The 18,436-nt window shown below is 61.2% G+C and overlaps 3 protein-coding genes across 10 annotated transcripts in view; 1 reads left to right on the top strand and 2 right to left on the bottom strand.

The window, feature by feature from the left end:
• Positions 1-18,436, top strand: part of SLC2A1 (solute carrier family 2 member 1) — a 225,271-nt gene that overhangs the window by 17,212 nt on the left and 189,623 nt on the right. The gene's annotated exons all lie outside the window — the stretch shown is intronic.
• Positions 1,363-15,280, bottom strand: RAP1GAP (RAP1 GTPase activating protein). 6 transcript variants are annotated; one of them, XM_061379502.1, is made up of 21 exons: positions 15,142-15,280; positions 14,219-14,365; positions 14,095-14,142; positions 13,940-13,978; positions 13,654-13,839; positions 11,084-11,178; positions 10,923-11,001; positions 10,787-10,840; positions 10,622-10,705; positions 10,450-10,550; positions 10,245-10,374; positions 8,360-8,515; positions 8,202-8,273; positions 8,040-8,126; positions 6,739-6,876; positions 6,366-6,434; positions 6,167-6,276; positions 6,007-6,081; positions 2,290-2,380; positions 2,091-2,172; positions 1,363-1,987 (listed from the first exon to the last, which is right to left on the bottom strand). In XM_061379502.1, the coding sequence occupies exons 3-21, from the start codon at positions 14,131-14,133 to the stop codon at positions 1,908-1,910; spliced, it is 1,767 nt and encodes a 588-aa protein (XP_061235486.1). In that variant the 5' UTR covers positions 14,134-14,142; positions 14,219-14,365; positions 15,142-15,280; the 3' UTR covers positions 1,363-1,907. The 6 variants fall into 6 exon arrangements, with proteins under 6 accessions (XP_061235486.1, XP_061235488.1, XP_061235489.1 ...); XM_061379504.1 differs by having other exon boundaries at positions 14,219-14,338; positions 15,142-15,259; XM_061379505.1 differs by lacking the exon at positions 6,167-6,276.
• The window catches only part of USP48 (ubiquitin specific peptidase 48), a 32,069-nt gene continuing 30,503 nt past the window's right edge, over positions 16,871-18,436 (bottom strand). For 2 of the 3 annotated variants that reach the window (XM_061379585.1, XM_061379587.1), the window contains 3 exons: positions 18,221-18,269; positions 17,218-17,244; positions 16,871-17,121 (listed from right to left, as the gene is read on the bottom strand). In XM_061379585.1, coding sequence (XP_061235569.1) covers positions 17,099-17,121; positions 17,218-17,244; positions 18,221-18,269 — 99 coding nt within the window. In that variant the 3' untranslated portion in view covers positions 16,871-17,098. Of the gene's footprint in view, positions 17,122-17,217; positions 17,245-17,274; positions 17,336-18,220; positions 18,270-18,436 lie in introns of those variants that run through there. The other variant, XM_061379586.1, reaches the window with a different exon arrangement.

Genomic DNA, 18,436 nt, shown 5'->3' with positions numbered 1-18,436 from the left:
TCACCGGAAGGCTCCGGAGCAGGCGCTGGCCTGGATTTAGGGGGGGGGGGTGGGATGGATGCTGTTGGGACACCCCCACATCTCCCGGCGCCCTTCGCACCCACAGCGGCGGCATTCCCGACCGCGGCACAACCGCTTCCCAGAACCCGGCTATGTTTAACTGGTTTTGGGGGGTTCAGGGATGGGATGGGATGGGGGGGGGAACCGCTGTTCCTTGGCTGGGGCTTTGGAATGGTGCCGGTGGCCACCGGCCAAAGGCCGCTCCCGACGCCGGGGTGGCCACGGAGCCAAAGAGCAGGGTTGGACGGGTGGTTTATGGGGGGGGGGTGATGGAGGAGTGGTTTGCCGTGTTTTGGGGTACCCACAACCCCCCCCCCATAGTAACTCGGAGATAGGCTTTGCTAAGCCAAAGCCCCATATTTGGGTGAATAACTCCCCAAAATGGGTGAATAAAGCCCCAAAAATGGGTAAATAACCTTCCCAAAATGAGTGAATAACCCTCCAAAATGGGTGAATAACCTCCGAAATGGATAACCCCCCAAAATGACTAAATAACACCCAAAAAATAGATAAATAACCACCCCAAAAAGAGTGAATAACGCCCTCCAAAATGGGTACATAACACCCCAAAATGGCTAAAGAACCCCCCAAAATGGATAAATAACATCCCCAAAATGATTGAATTACCCCCCAAAATGGGTGAATAACCTCCAAAATGGATGACCCCCCCAAATGGCTAAATAACACCCCCAAAATGGCTAATGGCTAAATAAACACCCCAAAATGAGCGAGTAATGCCCCAAAATGGGTAAATAACCCCCAAAAAATGGGTACATCACCCCCCAAAATGACTAAAGAACCCCCCAAAAATGGATAGATAACCTCCCCAAAATGATTGAATAGCCCCCCAAAATGCATGAATAACCTCCAAAATGGACAAGCTCCCAAAATGGCTAAATAAAACCCCCAAAATGCATAAATAACACCCCCAAAAGAGTGAATAATGCCCCAAAGTGAGTGGATTACCCTCCAAATAATGGGTACATTATCCCTCCCAAAATGGATAAATACCCCCCCAATGAATAAATAACCTCCCCAAAATGATTGAATAACCCCCCCAAATGGGTGAATAACCTCCATAATGGATAACCCCAGAAATGGCCAAATAACTCCCCCCAAAATGGATAAATAACCCCCCAAAATGGGTGAATACCCCCCAAAATGGGTGAATACCCCCCCAAATGGGTGAATAACCCCCCAAAATGGGTGAATAACCCCCCAAATTGGTAAATTTGGGTGTTTTCAAGAGCACCAGCTCTGTTGTGTGAGGTTTTGGGGATCCCCCCCATTGCCCCGCAGCCGTAGCGATAAATAAACCTTTATTTTATACAGGACTCACAGGAAACACAAACACGATTTGGGGGGGGGGGCTTGAAAAAATCCCCCCCTACCCCCCCCCCCCCCAATTCCAGCATCCGACCCATTCCGGAGCCTTTTTCCCTTAAAATAAAGGGGGGGATGCGGGCACAGGGGGATTCCCCACTTTGGGTTTACCCTGGATCTGAGCCCCCGTTTTCCTTAGGGAGGGGGTGATGCTCGGGTCGGACCCGCTCTTCATTTTGGGGTGACAGCGGGGGGGACTTCATAGTCCATCACCCCCCCCCAGGGGGATTTGGGGTGATGGAGATTGTCTGGAGGGTGGGGACACCCCCATTTTTTGGGGGGGTCCCCCCATATCCTACATTGGGGACGATGGCTTCAGCTCCTGGTACATGAGGGGGGTTCACACCCCCCCCCCTGGCGATGGGGAGGGTTAACTATGAGCCCTGTGCAAACGAACATCAGTGGGTGCACCCCAATATAGGTGTCCCCATAATGGGGTGCACTGGGTGAATGAGGGGGGGGAGTCACAGCCTCACCGGATGAGGGGGGGGCCGCTCCAGTTGGATTTTGATCTCGGGGCAGGGGGACTCAGGGGGACGTCGGCCTGGAGAAGGTGGGGGGGAAGATGGGTGAGGGGGGGGTTATGAGTTGGGGGTCCCCCCCCCATTAAAGCCCCGCAGAGCCCTGACGCCCCGGTGATGGGCTACCTGTGGGGGTGCCGGGGGGGTCATCCGGCCACGGGGTGTCGGTGAAGGCGTCGCGGTGGGTTCCCGAGGGGGAGCGGCTCTCCTATGGATGCAGTGGGGGGGGAGGGTGTCAGGGGGATGCTGGGTGCCGTGTGTGTCCCCCCCCCCCATCCCATCCCCGTTATCCCCCGTTATCCCCCCCCCCCCGGCACCCCGGTACCCGTCCCGGCTCGCTCGGCTCCTCGGGGGCGCTGCCGAAGCTGCTGCCGCTGGAGGAGGAGCGGGAGAACTCCGGCGGCTCCGGCTTCTCCCTGCGGAGGGACCGGCCCGAGCCGTGGGCAGAGGCTGGCACCGCCTGCGGCCACCGCCGCCTCCCGGCCCCGAGCCACCCCTCCCTGCGCTGCCTTTGCCCATCCCTGTGCCGCCCCGTCCCCGCCATAACCCATCCCCGCGCCGTCCCATCGCTGGGGGTCCCATCCCTGGGGCTCTGTCCTGGAGTGCCCCATCCCTGTGCCACTCATCCCTATGCCATCCCATCCCTCACATACCCCATCCCATCCCTAAGATATCCCATCCCCTGCCATCCCATCCCTCACATATCCCATCCCCATGCCATCCCATCCCTCACATATCCCATCCCCTGCCATCCCATCCCTCAGATATCCCATCCCCATGCCATCCCATCCCTCACATATCCCATCCCCATGCCATCCCATCCCTCACATATCCCATCCCCTGCCATCCCATTCTATCCCATCCCCATCATCCCATCCCCTGCCATCCCATCCCCATGCCATCCTATCTGTCAGATACCCCATCCCCATGCCATCCCATCCCTCAGATATCCCATCCCCTGCCATCCTATCCCTCACGTATCCCATGCCCATGCCATCCCATCCGTCAGATACCCCATCCCCATGCCATCACATCCCTCAGGTATCCCATCCCATCCCTCACATATCCCATCCCATGCCATCCCATCCCTCACATATCCCATCCCATCCCTCACATATCCCATCCCATGCCATCCCATCCCTCAGAAATCCCATCCCCATCCATCCCATCCCCAATATCCCATCCCCTGCCATCCCATCCCTCACATATCCCATCCCCTGCCATCCCATCCCTCACATATCCCATCCCCATGCCATCCCATCTGTCAGATACCCCATCCCCATGCCATCCCATCCCTCAGATATCCCATCCCACCCCTCAGATACACCATCCCATGCCATCCCATCCCTCAGATATCCCATCCCATGCCATCCCATCCGTCAGATACCCCATCCCCATGCCATCCCATCCCTCAGATATCCCATCCCCTGCCATCCCATCCCCATGCCATCCCATCCCTCACATATCCCATCCCCTGCCATCCCATCCCTCAGATATCCCATCCCCATGCCATCCCATCCCTCAGATATCCCATCCCCTGCCATCCCATCCCCATGCCATCCCATCCCTCAGATATCCCATCCCCATGCCATCCCATCCCTCACATATCCCATCCCCTGCCATCCCATCCCTCAGATATCCCATCCCAGGCCATCCCATCCCTCAGATATCCCATCCCCATGCCATCCCATCCCTCAGATATCCCATCCCCATGCCATCCCATCCCTCAGATATCCCATCCCCTGCCATCCCATCCCTCACTATCCCATCCCAGGCCATCCATCCCTATATATCCCATCCCCATCCATCCCATCCCATATCCCATCCCCATGCCATCCCATCCCTCAGATATCCCATCCCCATGCCATCCCATCCCTCACATATCCCATCCCCTGCCATCCCATCCCTCAGATATCCCATCCCAGGCCATCCCATCCCTCAGATATCCCATCCCCTGCCATCCCATCCCTCAGATATCCCATCCCCTGCCATCCCATCCCTCAGATATCCCATCCCCTGCCATCCCATCCCTCAGATATCCCATCCCCATGCCATCCCATCCCTCACATATCGCATCCCATGCTATCCCATCCCTCACATATCCCATTCCCATGCCATCCTATCCCTGTTCCCCTCATCCCCCTGCCATCCCATCCCTCAGATATCCCATCCCATGCCATCCCATCCCTCAGATACCCCATGCCATCCCATGCCATCCCACGCCATCCCACCCCATGCCATGCCGTCCCCATGTCCCACACCACACCAATGTGTCCCCATGCCACCCCCCCATGCCCACCTCCCCTCTACACCACCCTGTGCCCAGGCCACCCAAGTACCACTCCATCCCTGTGCCACCCACCCCACTGCTCCCCCTTGTCCAGCTCACTGATACCTTGTCCCTGTGCCACTATGTTCCTGTGCCACCCCATCCCTGTGCTATCCCACATTGTCCAGTGTCATTCCATCCCTCTGTCACCCTGTCCATCCACCTGCTGCCCCGTCCCAGTGCCCTCCAGTCCCCATGTCACCTCGTCCCCTTGCCACCCCATCCCAGTGCCAGCTCAGTGTCCCTGCATCCCTGTGCCACCCTGTGTTCTATCCCAGCCCAATGCCCTCCAGTCTCCGCGTCACCCCATCCCAGTGCCACCCTGTCCCATTGCATCCCTGTTACCCCATGCCAGTACCACCACATGCCAGTACCACCACATCCCCATGCCACCACGTCCAAGTGCCACCCTGTCCTTGCACTGCCCCATCCCATTGCCCTCCAGTCCGCACATCACCCTGACATCACTGTCCCCATGTCACCTCAACCCAGTGCCTCTATGGCCTATTGCATCCCAGTGCCCACCAGTCCCTGTGTCACCCCACTCTGTGTCAACCCGTCCCTGTCACCCCAACACCATGTCACCCCATCCCTGTGCCACACAATCCCATATCGCTCCTCCCCATGTTACCCTGTCCCATGTCACCCCATCCCCATGTCACCCCATCCTGTGTCACCCCAACCCTTGTATTCCCAACCCTGTGTCACCCCGTCGCCATGTCACCCATCCCTGTGTCACCCCATCCCGTCATCCCAATCTTATGTCACCCCATCCCATGTCACCCATCCTGTGTCACCCATCCCATGTCACCCATCCCTGTGTCACCCTATCCCCTCTCACCCCAATCTTATGTTACCCCACCCCATGTCACCCATCCGTGTCACCCATCCCATGTAACCCATCCCGTGTCACCCACCCTGTGCCACCCATCCCTGTGTCACCCTATCCCCTCTCACCCCAATCTTATGTTACCCCATCCCATGTCACCCATCCCATGTCACCCATCCCGTGTCACCCATCCCATGTCACCCATCCCGTGTCACCCATCCCGTGTCACCCATCCCATGTCACCCATCCCATGTCACCCATCCCGTGTCACCCATCCCATGTCACCCATCCCTGTATCACCCATCCCATGTCACCCATCCCGTGTCACCCATCCCATGTCACCCATCCCATGTCACCCATCCCGTGTCACCCATCCCGTGTCACCCATCCCATGTCACCCATTCCATGTCACCCATCCCGTGTCACCCATCCCATGTCACCCATCCCTGTATCACCCATCCCATGTCACCCATCCCGTGTCACCCATCCCATGTCACCCATCCCATGTCACCCATTCCATGTCACCCATCCCATGTCACCCATCCCGTGTCACCCTTCCCATGTCACCCATCCCGTGTCACCCATCCCGTGTCACCCATCCCTGTATCACTCATCCCATGTCACCCATCCCGTGTCACCCATCCTTGTATCACCCATCCCATGTCACCCATCCCGTGTCACCCATCCCTGTATCACCCATCCCATGTCACCCATCCCGTGTCACCCATCCCTGTATCACCCATCCCATGTCACCCATCCCGTGTCACCCATCCCTGTATCACCCATCCCATGTCACCCATCCCGTGTCACCCATCCCTGTATCACCCATCCCGTGTCACCCATCCCGTGTCACCCCATCCCCGTGCCCCGTCCCGGTGCGGGACCTGTCCTGGTGCCGCTGGCTCTCGGGGGAGCTGTGCGCGGAGCCGGCTCCCTCGGGGGTGGCGGCGGGGCCGTCCCTGTGCGGAGGGGGCGGGCACTGGGGTGACCCCGGGCGGGGACAGCGGCCGCCCCGCCCCGCCCCGCGCCGGTACCGGCGCTCACCTGCCGGCCGGCGCCTCCTGGATGCTCTCGATGCCGATGGCGCTGGAGCGGCGGGAGCCGAGCGGGCCGGGCCGCCGCCGCGAGGGGCTCTTCCCGGGCACCAGCAGCGCCTGCGGGGCGCCGTTAACCGGGACCGGGTGTCGGGATGGGGTGGGGGTGGGGGGGCACCGGAGGATGGGGGGGGCACCGCGGTACCCACCTCTTCCACCGAGCCCAGCCCGATGGCGCTGCCGCGGCGTCCGCGCCGGCTCCCGGGCACCAGCAGCGACTGCGGGGGGCAGCGGGTGAGAGACCGGCACCGGGAGGGGCGGGGCTACACAGGAGGGGCGGGGTCAAGGAGGGGTGAGCGGGGCTTAAGAGTGGTGCCGCGGATCCGCTAAGCTACCCCCAGGGGGGCGTGGCCTGTGTTGAGGGGCGGGTCCAGAGCGGTTTAGAGGCGTGGCCTCACGGGGTGGGTGCGGCTTCGCCCAGGCTCCCGCAAGGTGATTGGCTGAGGGAGCTGTGGGCGTGGCCAAGGCGCAGGGGGCGGGGCTCTCCGCGGGGTCCCTGGTACCGCCCGCCCCGCTCCGCACCTTGAAGGACTCGAAGAAGCCCGGCGCGGCGGAGCCGTTGTCCGGACGCTCGTCCTCGGGGCCCAGCCCCAGCATGGCCTGGCTGCGCGCCTGCAGCTCCTCGTGCAGCGTCTCCAGCAGCGCCGCCCGCGTCCGCTCCTGCGCACCCGCAGCGATGGGAACCCCCCCCAAGGGAGAGCCCCCCGTGCCCGCCCGCGCACGGCCCGTGGCACCCATGTGCACAGCACCCATAGCACCCGTGTGCACAGCACCCATGGCACCCATGTGCACAGCATCCATAGCACCCGTGTGCACATCATCCATGGCATCCAGTGTACGCAGCACCCATAGCACCCATGTGCACAGCACCCACAGCACTCAGTGTGCACAGTACCCACAGTACCCATGTGCACATCATCCATGGCATCCAGTGTACACAGCACCCATAGCACCCATGTGCACAGCACCCATAGCACCCATGTGCACAGCACCCATAGCACCCGTGTGCACATCATCCATGGCATCCAGTGTACGCAGCACCCATAGCACCCATGTGCACAGCACCCATAGCACCCATGTGCACAGCACCCACAGCACTCAGTGTGCACAGCACCCACAGTACCCATGTGCACATCATCCATGGCATCCAGTGTACACAGCACCCATAGCACCCATGTGCACAGCATCCATAGCACCCGTGTGCACATCATCCATGGCATCCAGTGTACACAGCACCCATAGCACCCATGTGCACAGCAGCCACATAGCACCCATGTGCACAGCACCCATAGCACCCATGTGCACAGCACCCATGACATCCAGTGTATGCAGCACCCATAGCACTCAGTGTACACAGCACCCACAGTACCCATGTGCACATCATCCATGGCATCCAGTGTACGCAGCACCCACAGCACCCAGTGTACACAACATCCACAGCACCCACAAGCACCTAATGTACACAGCACCCATGTGCACCGGACCTACTGCTTCCACAGCACCCATGTGCACAGCAGCCACATGCGCATCATCCATAGCACCCAGTGTACACAGCACCCACAAGCACCCAGTACACAGGGTACAGTACAGTGCACACAGCCCCCATGTGCACTGGGCCTGCAGTGTACACAACACCCATGTGCATGCATACACGGCACCCACTTCCAGGCACAGCACCCACATCCTTAGCACTGGGTGTTGTGCCTTCAGTGCCGGGCACAATGTGGGCGCTGTGGCTGCAATGGGCAGCCCCACTGAGTGCCCAGCACCCCCATTGCACCCAGCACCCACTGCAGCCCCCCCAGCACCCATGCATCACCCACCTCCAGCTTGGCGAACTTCTCCGCCTTATAGCAGGCGTACTCGGCATTGATGAGCTTCGTGAGCAGGAACTCCTGGAACTCGGGGCCCTGCAGGGCAAGGGGCAGCCCTTGGGTGGGTGCCACCCTTGGACCCCCCCTTTAACAGCACCCATGGGTGCTCACCTTCCTGAACACAGCGGGGTCAGGCAGCGGCGGCCCGAAGAAGGGGACATCATCACGGGCAGTGACGGAGACCTGCGGCGGGGCGGCAGGGAGGGGGTGACGGGGGGCCCCCAGCGCCCCATGGATGGATGGGAGGTGGGGGGCACAGAGTGGGGCACCTTGTAGAGGGGTCCCTGGTCGCTGCCCTGCTCCAGCTGCACCACCACGAAGGCGTGCAGGAAGTTGGAGGCGATCATGTCCGGCACGAAGGGGGTGTTCTCGTCCTGGAACACCACGGCCACGATGTCGTTGCCGATGTGGCGCTTGCGCTGCAGCTGAGGGGACAGCGGGGCGGGGGTCAGGGAGGGACGGGGAGGATGGAGGGGACAGGGGCAGCCGCTGTGCCATATGGGTGCCCAACAGCGCCCATGGGTGGCCATGGAGCTTCGGTATCCCATAGGCATTCCCCAGCACCCATGGGTGACCATGGAGCTTTGGTATCCCATAGGCGATCCTAAGCACCCATGGGTGACCATGGAGCTTTGGTATCCCATAGGCATTCCCCAGCACCCATGGGTGACCATGGAGCTTTGGTATCCCATAGGCATTCCCCAGCACCCATGGGTGACCATGGAGCTTTGGTATCCCATAGGCATTCCCCAGCACCCATGGGTGACCATGGAGCTTTGGTATCCCATAGGCAATCCCCAGCACCCATGGGTGACCATGGAGCTTTGGTATCCCATAGGCATTCCCCAGCACCCATGGGTGCTCTGCCATCCCCCTGTATACCATAGAGAGCATAGGTATCCACCCAGGACCCAGGGGTGACCATGGAGCTTTGGTATCCCATAGGCATTCTCCAGCACCCATGGGTGCTCTGCCATCCCCCTGTATCCCATAGAGAGCATAGGTATCCACCCAGCACCCATGGGTGCTCTGCATCCCCCTGTACGCCATAGATAGCATAGTTATCCACCCAGCACCCATGGATGCTCTGCATCCCTCTGTATCCCATAGAGAGCATAGTTATCCCCCCAGCACCCATGGGTGCTCTGACATCCCCCTGTACACCACAGAGAGCATAGGTATCCCCCCAGCACCCACGGGTGACCATGGAGCTTCAGTATCCCATAGGCAATCCCCAGCACCCATGGGTGCTCTGCATCCCCCTGTATACCATAGATAGCATAGTTATCCCCCCAGCACCCATGGGTGCTCTGACATCCCCCTGTACACCATAGAGAGCATAGGTATCCCCCCAGCACCCATGAGTGACCATGGAGCTTCAGTATCCCATAGGCAATCCCCAGCACCCATGGGTGCTCTGCCATCCATCTGTACACCATAGATAGCATAGTTATCCACCCAGCACCCATGGGTGACCATGGACCTTTGGCATCCCATAGACATGTAGACATCCCCCCAGAGCCCATGGGTGCTCTGCCAGCCTCTGCATCCCAAGGATGCTCCCCATCTTCCATGGATGACAATGGAACTTTGACGTCCTATAGACATACAGACATCCCTCCAGCACCCATGGGTGCCCATAGAGCTTTGGCATCTCGCTGACATTCCCCAGCACCTCTGGGTGCTCTCCCAGCCTCTGCATCCCATAGATGCTCCCCCATCGTCCATGGGTGACCATGGAACTTTGGCATCCCATAGACACCACCCAGCACCCATGGGGGGTACCGCTAGCCCTTGTGCTCCATAGGTGCTCAGTAGCACCCAGGGGTGCTGTACCAGCCCCTGTGCCCTGTAGCTGCCCCCCAACACCCATGGATGCCCATGGAGCTTTTCTGTCTCATTGACACCCCCCCTAGCACCCATGGGTGCTCTGCCTCCCATAGATGTACCCCCATGCACCCATGGGTGTACTGCTAGCCCTTGTGTCCCACAGATACTCCCCAGCACCCATGTGTTCCCCAGACACCCCTGCACCCCATGGACACCCCCATAGCACCCATAGGTACCCCACCACCCCTTCCACCTCATGGGGGCACCCTATAAACCCCTATACCTCCATCCCTGTGTCCCCCGCAGCACCCATGGGTGCCCCACCTGCTGCGCATCCCCCTCGGTGTAGGGCAGCTTGGTGGAGACGTGGAACATGATCTCCTTGTCTCGGAAGTGGCAGTAGATGGACTCGCTGCCCGTCTGCCCATGGGTCACATCCAGCCCCCCCCGGAACCTGTGCATGGAGGGGGGCACCCTGAGCCCGGCAGCACCCATGGGTGCCCCCAGCACCCAGCGCCCCATCACGCACCCCTTGAAGTCGCGGAGCTGCACCCGCTGCCCCAGCACGTCCAGGAACTCGGTGAAGGCCGGGCTCTCCTCCGTGGTGCCAAAGAGCTCCTCCTCGGATGTCTGTGATGGGGAGGATGTGGGTGCACCCCAGCACCCACAATGAGACCCCCCCATCCTCACCCCCCCCATACCTGCCCCAGCTTCTGGTAAATGACCCCAAACTTGAAGTGGTTGCTGAGCACGTGCTCGTCGAAGGCGAGGATGAGGCGGGAAGCCTGCGGGAGCACAGGGAGGGTGGGTGGGTGGGGAGCACCCACGGGTGCCCATGGGCGGCCCCGGCCTCGCACCCCGCTCACCTTGGGGTAGAGCACGGGGTAGAAGCGATCCACGTTGACGTCCTCGCACACCAGCTGCGGGAGGGATGGGGGATGCGATGGGTGCCACAGGGTTCAGGGGGGCACCCATGGGTGCTGCTGGAGGTGAGGCACCCACCTTGGCCATCTGCACCACGTTGGGGAACTCGGCCAGGCAGGAGATGGGCACCACGTCGTGCAGGGTGCGGGTACGGGTGCTGTGGGGTGAGGGTGGGGGGGGTTAGGGTGCTTCCCTACCTGCAGGCAGCACCCATGGGTGCCCCCCGGGCCCCTGCTCACCGCAGCAGCAGGTGGAGGTGCTCCTGCTCATCGTACTTGAGGGAGAAGACGAGGTGGCCCAGTGCTGGGTCCAGGGAGTAGTAGTTGAAGTGCTCCTGCGGGGAGGGGGCCGAGCACCCATGGCTGCGCCAATGGGTGCTCACACTGGGAGGCACCAGTGCCCATCAGCACCAATGTCCGTGAGCACCCATGATCGTGAGCACCAATGCCCATGAGCACCCATGCCCATGAACACCAATGTCCATGAGCACCCATGATCACAAGCACCAATGTCCATGAGCACCCATGCCCATGAACACCCCATGCCTGTGAGCACCAATGTCCATGAGCACCCATGCCCATGAACACCCCATGCCCATGAGCACCAATGTCCATGAGCACCCATGCCCATGAACACCCATGTCCATGAACACCCCATGCCCATGAACACCAATGTCCATGAGCACCCATGCCCTTCGAGCACCCATGCCCATGAACACCCTATGCTCATGAACATCAATGCCCATGAGCACCCCATGCCCATGAACACCCCATGCCCATGAACACCAATGTCCATGAGCACCCATGCCCTTCGAGCACCCATGCCCATGAACACCCTATGCTCATGAACATCAATGCCCATGAGCACCCATGCCCATGAACACCAATGTCCATGAGCACCCATGCCCATGAGCACCAATGTCTGTGAGAACCCATGATCACAAGCACCAACGTCCATGAGCACCCATGCCCATGAACACCCCATGCCCATTAACACCAATGTCCATGAGCACCCATGCCCTTGGAGAACCTGTGCCCATGAGCACCCCATGCCCATGAGCACCAATGTCCATGAGCACCCATGCCCATGAACACCCCATGCCCATGAACATCCATGTCCATGAGCACCGATGCCCATGAGCACCAATGTCTGTGAGAACCCATGATCACAAGCACCAATGTCCATAAGCACCCATGCCCATGAGCACCCCATGCCCATTAACACCAATGTCCATGAGCACCCATGCCCATGAACACCAATGTCTGTGAGCACTCATGCCCATGAACACCCCATGCCCATTAACACCAATGTCCATGAGCACCCATGCCCTTGGAGCACCCGTGCCCATGAGCACCCCATGCCCATGAACACCAATGCCCATGAGCACCAATGCCATGAACAACTACATCCATGGGCACTCATGCCCATGGGCCACCCGTCCTGAAGACCTGTAGATTCCCCATGCCCATGGACACTCATGTCTATGAGCACCCATGCCATGAGGCACCCAGGTCCCTGAGCACCCATAACCCTGAGCACTCATCCCCCCAGGGCACCCAGGTCCATCAGCACCCATACTCACAGATACCACCACCTATGGAGCACCAACATGCATGGGCTTACATGCAACGAGCCACCCATGCCCATGAGCACCTATGTTATGGGGCATCCAGGTTCCTGAGCACCCCTACCCATGGGCACCCATACTTATGGAGCCCCCATGCCCATGGGGCACCCAGATCCATGAGCACCTATACCCATGTGGCTCCCATGCCCATAGATATCCACACCCATGAGTCACCCATGTCCATGAGCACCCTGCTCATGGGGCACCCATGTCCATGAATACCCATGCCCATGACACCAATGAGTCAACCTTGTTCAAGAGCACCCATATGCATGAGCACCCTGCTCATGGGACACCCAGGTCCATGAGCACCCATGTCATAGGCCACCATTGCCCATGAGCACCTATCTGCATGAGCACCCATGCTTATGAGGTCTCCATGCCCAAGCGCACCCATAGCCATGGAGCACCCACGGAGCACCCACGGAGCACCCATGGAGCACCCACGGAGCACCCATGGAGCACCCATGGAACACCCATGGAGCACCCATGGAGCACCCATGGAGCACCCACGGAGCACCCACGGAGCACCCATGGAGCACCCACGGAGCACCCATGGAACACCCATGGAGCACCCATGGAGCACCCACGGAGCACCCATGGAGCACCCACGGAGCACCCATGGAACACCCACGGAGCACCCATGGAGCACCCACGGAGCACCCACGGAGCACCCACGGAGCACCCATGGAGCACCCATGGAGCACCCACGGAGCACCCATGGAGCACCCATGGAACACCCATGGAGCACCCATGGAGCACCCATGGAGCACCCATGGAGCACCCACGGAGCACCCGAGCACCCATGGAGCACCCATGGAGCACCCACGGAGCACCCATGGAGCACCCATGGAGGAACACCCACGGAACACCCATGGAGCACCCACGGAGCACCCATGGAGCCCCACGGAGCACCCATGGAACACCCATGGAGCACCCATGGAGCACCCATGGAGCACCCACGGAGCACCCATGGAACACCCATGGAGCACCCACGGAGCACCCATGGAGCACCCATGGAGCACCCACGGAGCACCCATGGAGCACCCATGGAGCACCCATGGAACACCCATGGAGCACCCATGGAACACCCACGGAACACCCATGGAGCACCCACGGAGCACCCATGGAACACCCACGGAGCACCCATGGAGCACCCACGGAGCACCCATGGAGCCTCACCTTGCCCAGGAAGTGCTTGCGGTAGATCTTGGCCGTGTGGTTCCCCTCCAGCTTCGCCCGGGTGCTGGGTGCCGGGGTCGGGGGGGACTCGGGTGCCGCGCTCAGCTGATGGTTGGTGCCCTCGATCCAGTACCCCCCAAACTGCGGCAGGAGGATGAGGGGGAACGGCCCCTCCCGGCCCAGCACCTGCACCCACAACCCAGATGGGTGCTCAGCACCCACCGCTGACCCACCCCGGTGCTCGGGGGCCCTGGCACCCATCTCTGAAGGGGAATGGGTGCTCTACCTCATGCACGCTGGGGTAGGGGATGTAATCCTCTTCCGTCTGCAAGACAGCGGTGGGTGAAGGCCATGCTGGCACCCATGGGTGCTGGGGTTGGTGGAGGCCTTGTTGGCACCCATGGGTGCTGGTCTGGTGCCCCCCACCCCACCAGCGCCTACCTTGAGCGACGGGGGGACGGCGTGGCGCTGCTGGGCCATCCTGCTGCCCTGGGGGACATGGGTGCTGGTGGGTGCCCATCACCCCGCCTTGGGCCTTGGGTGGGGAGCACCCATCGGGGCTTACCTCGGGGTGGGGAGGCCGAGGGGGCGGCGGTGCTGGGTGCAGAGGGGTCTATGCGGTGCGGGGGGGTCCTGGGGGGCCCATGGCGCTTCCTGGGGGCGAGGGGAGCTCCCCCACAGCCCCCTTGAGCCGCGTTAACCCTGAAGCCGACTGCGGGCAGCGGGCCCCGGCACCCCCGGAGGGCGCCCCCTGCGGGCGGGAGGCGGCACCGCGCGGGGCAGCACCACGGACAGCGCCGAGCCCCGGCACCGGCTCCGGTCCTGGTGCGAACGGATCCGTTCTCGCCCCCCCCCCCCAAACCCCCCCCCCAGTCCCGTCCGTGCGCGCCCCCCGTGCACCCACAAACCAACCCCGTGCAAACGGACCCCGCTGCCGGGGCAAGCGCAACCGGGGGCAAACGCGACCCCGGTGCCAACGCGGCGATGTCACCGGTGCCGGTGCAGGCAGGACCCGTCCCCCCCCGTACCCGTGGGTAACACCGTGACCCCCCCACACCCACGCCCCCCCCCGGGCCACCCTGCGTGGTCCTTGGGGGGGGTTCCCCCGCATCGCTTCGCTCCCCCCCCCCCATTTCAGTGGGGGGAGCAGGGGGGGGTGACCCAAATCTGGGGCGAGGATGGGGGGGAGACGGGCAGAGATGATGGGGCCGGGTTTGGGGGGGAGGGGCAGGTTTGGGGGCCCGTTAAGGGGGGGGGCAGGTTTAAGGGGTAATTCAGATATCGGGGAGGGGCAGGTTGGGGGGGGCTGTTCCCCACCCCCACGCCCAGCCCCGGAGCATCCCCCCCACCGCACCCCGCGCTACCGGTACCGGCTGAAGGTCACCGGGGAACGGAGCACCCCCCCCCCCCCCGGTGCTGCACTGATGATGAAGGGGGGGGGTTGGGGGCACGGTGGGGGGGGGCCGATCCCCGCGGAGCGGCACTTACCGGAGGGGCGGCGGGGCCGGGACCGGGGCCGGGGCTGGGGCCGGTACCGGAGCGGAGCCGGTACCGGAGCGCAGCGGAGCGGGGGCCCCGGCGCTCGCAGGCACCGCGCCGCGTCACGTGCGGCGGGGCGGGGCGGCCCCTCCGGGGGCGGCCGGCACCGGGAACCGGCACCGGGAACCGGGGAATGGCAGCGGGCACCGGGACCGGCGACCAGGAAATGGCACCAGAACCAGGAAGCAGCGCTGGGAACGGGAACCGGCAGCACTGGGGAAGGGCACTGGAACAAGGAACCGGGATCTGGCCTCACCCCATCCCCATCCTGCGCTGCCCCATCCCAGCATCCAGGTCCCCCCCATTGCTCCCCAAATCCCTCCCTGGTCCCCAGGGAACCGTCTCCATCCTCCTGCCCTCCATCACCCCATGAGCCTCTCCCACAGCACCCAGGACACAAGGACCCCCCCCCAGCACCCACCTCCCCCCCTGGGGCCACTTTGGTGTCAGGAAGGACACCCCCATTTGGGATCCCCAGGGAAGGGGATGCTTGGGATGCGTTGGGATACTGGGCACCAGCCCCGGAGCTCCCCCAGCCCATTGAGCACCCATGGGTGCTCCGCTTCCAGGCTCCAGTAAGAACCATTCCATGTGCCACAGCCGATGCGATTCCTGCTCCGGGCAGATCCCACTTGCTCCCATCCCATCCTTTCTGGGATGGCCCAGAGTGGGATTTGGGGCTTAAGATCCCACCCACCCCACGTGTGTGCATTTCCATTGAGGCTTCCACAGCTCAAACCACGATTTTAATGGGATAATGCTTGGAAATAACAGATACAACAGGAACTTGGGCCTTCCATCATGTCTTGTACCCGCGGCACATCCGTCGCATACGGAAACATGGATCCAGCTCCTCCCTCCCCACCGGGGTGAGAGGTTTAATTCTGCAACGTTACGAGCTCCAGAATGTGGAGAAGGTAAAAAACAGGGGGGGAAATAACAGCAAATGGAAAAAAACCCCATATGGAATTCCCAAGGAATACGTACACAAGCGTGGGCTTCAGTCGGGGAAGGGGGAACGCTCCTGAAGGATGGAGCAGCTTCAGCACGCTCAATTCCTGCCACGTCTTTACCTTGGGGAAGGCTCCACGGGTCCACATCGCTCCCCTCAACATCACCTTTTAATGTTCCATGGCTCCCTGAGGCCGGGAATGGGCTTGGGAATGGGCAGCTCTGGGGGCTGCAGGTGTAGAAAGTAATGGTGTTTATTAGTGCATTCAGACACACCGAGGGCCGAGGAGGGGAAAAGAACGCCTCTTCCCATGGGAAACACGCACCGGGGCCCCTTGGTCCGAGGGGAGAAAAGCTGCTCTCAGCAGTCATAAAACCAACCCAAACGTTGCTAAAATGCCCCCAATCCACATGGATCCAGTGGTTATCGGAGCCCATCCCGCACTGGGGCATCCCCAGGCCCCGGCGGCGGGACCCAAAGGGGGTTTTGGGGTGAAAGAACTGAAGATTCGGTGCGGGAAGGAGCCAGATGTTCCTCACCAGTAACAATCCCTTTACTTCCATGCGGCACTGAAGGAGTAAGAGCGGATCAAAGACAGGATTATCCGGAAGAAGCAGGTTGGGCCTAAAGGATTCCTCAAGAACGGATCAAGGAGGGGTTGTTGGATGGGATCAGGACCCTCTGCAGACAACACCGCATGGGGCTGGGGCTGGATGAAGCCCCAAAAGAGGGCCCCGCTGGTGCCAGGGCAGGGTGTCCTCCAGTGCAATCTGCTTTGACATAAGGCATTTTGATTTCTTTAATGGGGGGGCAGTCACTTCCAAATGGGATTCTGCCTTCTGGAAGAGTCAAAGAGTTCAGTCCTGTGTCCACCTGCTCTGTTGTAATGCCCTACCCGTGTCAAAATCCTCTTCCCTTCTGGTCGTGCCTCTGTTGCCAAGGCTTAGGAAACCATCAGTGGCCAAGTAAACCAGTCCCTGAGGAGGAGAGGTGATGATGGTCACAGGATGGAGATGATGAAGGGAGCGTGGGTTTAAATGAAAGGGGAAGGGAAAGGCAACCCCCAAACTCACCTTTAAATCCTTCTTCAGGCATACAAACTGGGGAGGGAAAGGAAAAGGTACCGTGTTAGCAACCTCCTGGCAGCTGTTCCTTAAAGGATCTTTTCTACCACTGAACCTCCTGTGGGCACTGACATTGTGGAATCATGGAACGGGTTGGGTTGAAGGGAGCTTAAAGCTCCTCCAGCTCCAACCCCCGCCACGGGCACGGACCCCTTCCCCTGGAGCAGCTTGCTCCAAGCCCCTGTGTCCAACCTGGGCTTGAGCACTGCCAGGGATGGGGCAGCCACAGCTTCTCTGGGCACCCTGTGCCAGCGCCTCAGCACCCTCACAGGGAAGAGCTTCTGCCTAAGAGCTCAGCTCAGTCTCCCCTCGGGCAGGTTCAAGCCATTCCCCTTGGCCTGTCCCTACAGGCCCTTGTCCCAAGCCCCTCTCCAGCTTTCCTGCAGCCCCTTTAGGCACTGGAGCTGCTCTAAGGTCTCCCCTTCAGGAGCCTTCTCTTCTCCAGGCTGCCCCAGCCCAGCTCTCTCAGCCTGGCTCCAGAGCAGAGCTGCTCCAGCCCTCGCAGCATCTCCATGGCCTCCTCTGGCCTCGCTCCAGCAGCTCCAGGTCCCTCTTGTGCTGCTGCCCCAGAGCTGGAGCAGGGCTGCAGGGGGGGTCTCCCCAGAGCACAGCAGAGGGGCAGGATCCCCTCCCTGAGCTGCTGCTCACGCTCTGGGGGTGCAGCCCAGCACACGGGGGGGTTCTGGGCTCAGGCGCTCACTGAAGCCAGGTCATGGGGAGCTTCCCATTGACCAACAGCCCCAGGACCCTCTCCCCAGCAGTACTCTCCATGCAGGCTCACCCCAGTCTGTTTGTGCTTGGGCTTGTCCCAGCCTTGCAAAACACAGCTCCAGCACCTCCATTTTCAACCCAAACCCAACACAACCCTTGCCCACCAGCCCTTCTCCCTGATCACAGTGGTGAGGTGCCTTCCCTGAACCCCAAAGCTTCCGAGGCGTCCCCCACCCCTCACCTTGCATAACGTCATCCATCGCTGCGTAATCTGCAATGGGTTCATCAGCCTGGAAAACAAAGTGGAGCAGGGGATTAATGAGGAACCAATCTTATGTGGGAGCTCAGAGCCCTGCTCAGAGGGGAGCAGGGACCAGCTCTTGTGCCCCAAAACCATCAGGGAACAAGAGGGGAGGACTCACTCCCTAATCAAGCCATATTTCAGGCTTGGACACAC

Source organism: Neopsephotus bourkii, unplaced genomic scaffold (assembly GCF_033783945.1).
Source record: "Neopsephotus bourkii isolate Nb327-2 ecotype Australia unplaced genomic scaffold, CSIRO-AGI_Nbou_v1 NB_1778, whole genome shotgun sequence".
Classification (NCBI taxonomy): Eukaryota; Metazoa; Chordata; class Aves; order Psittaciformes; family Psittacidae; genus Neopsephotus; species Neopsephotus bourkii.
This window is presented reverse-complemented; position numbering and strand designations above follow the sequence as displayed.

Coding starts and splice junctions, on each gene's coding strand:
- RAP1GAP (XM_061379502.1), bottom strand. CDS start 14,133: ATGGCCCAGCAGCGCCACGCCGTCCCCCCGTCGCTCAAG. Junction 10,841..10,922: donor ACGTGGTGCAGATGGCCAAG/GTGGGTGCCTCA, acceptor TCCCTCCCGCAG/CTGGTGTGCGAGGACGTCAA. Junction 6,877..8,039: donor AGAAGTTCGCCAAGCTGGAG/GTGGGTGATGCA, acceptor GCGGGTGCGCAG/GAGCGGACGCGGGCGGCGCT.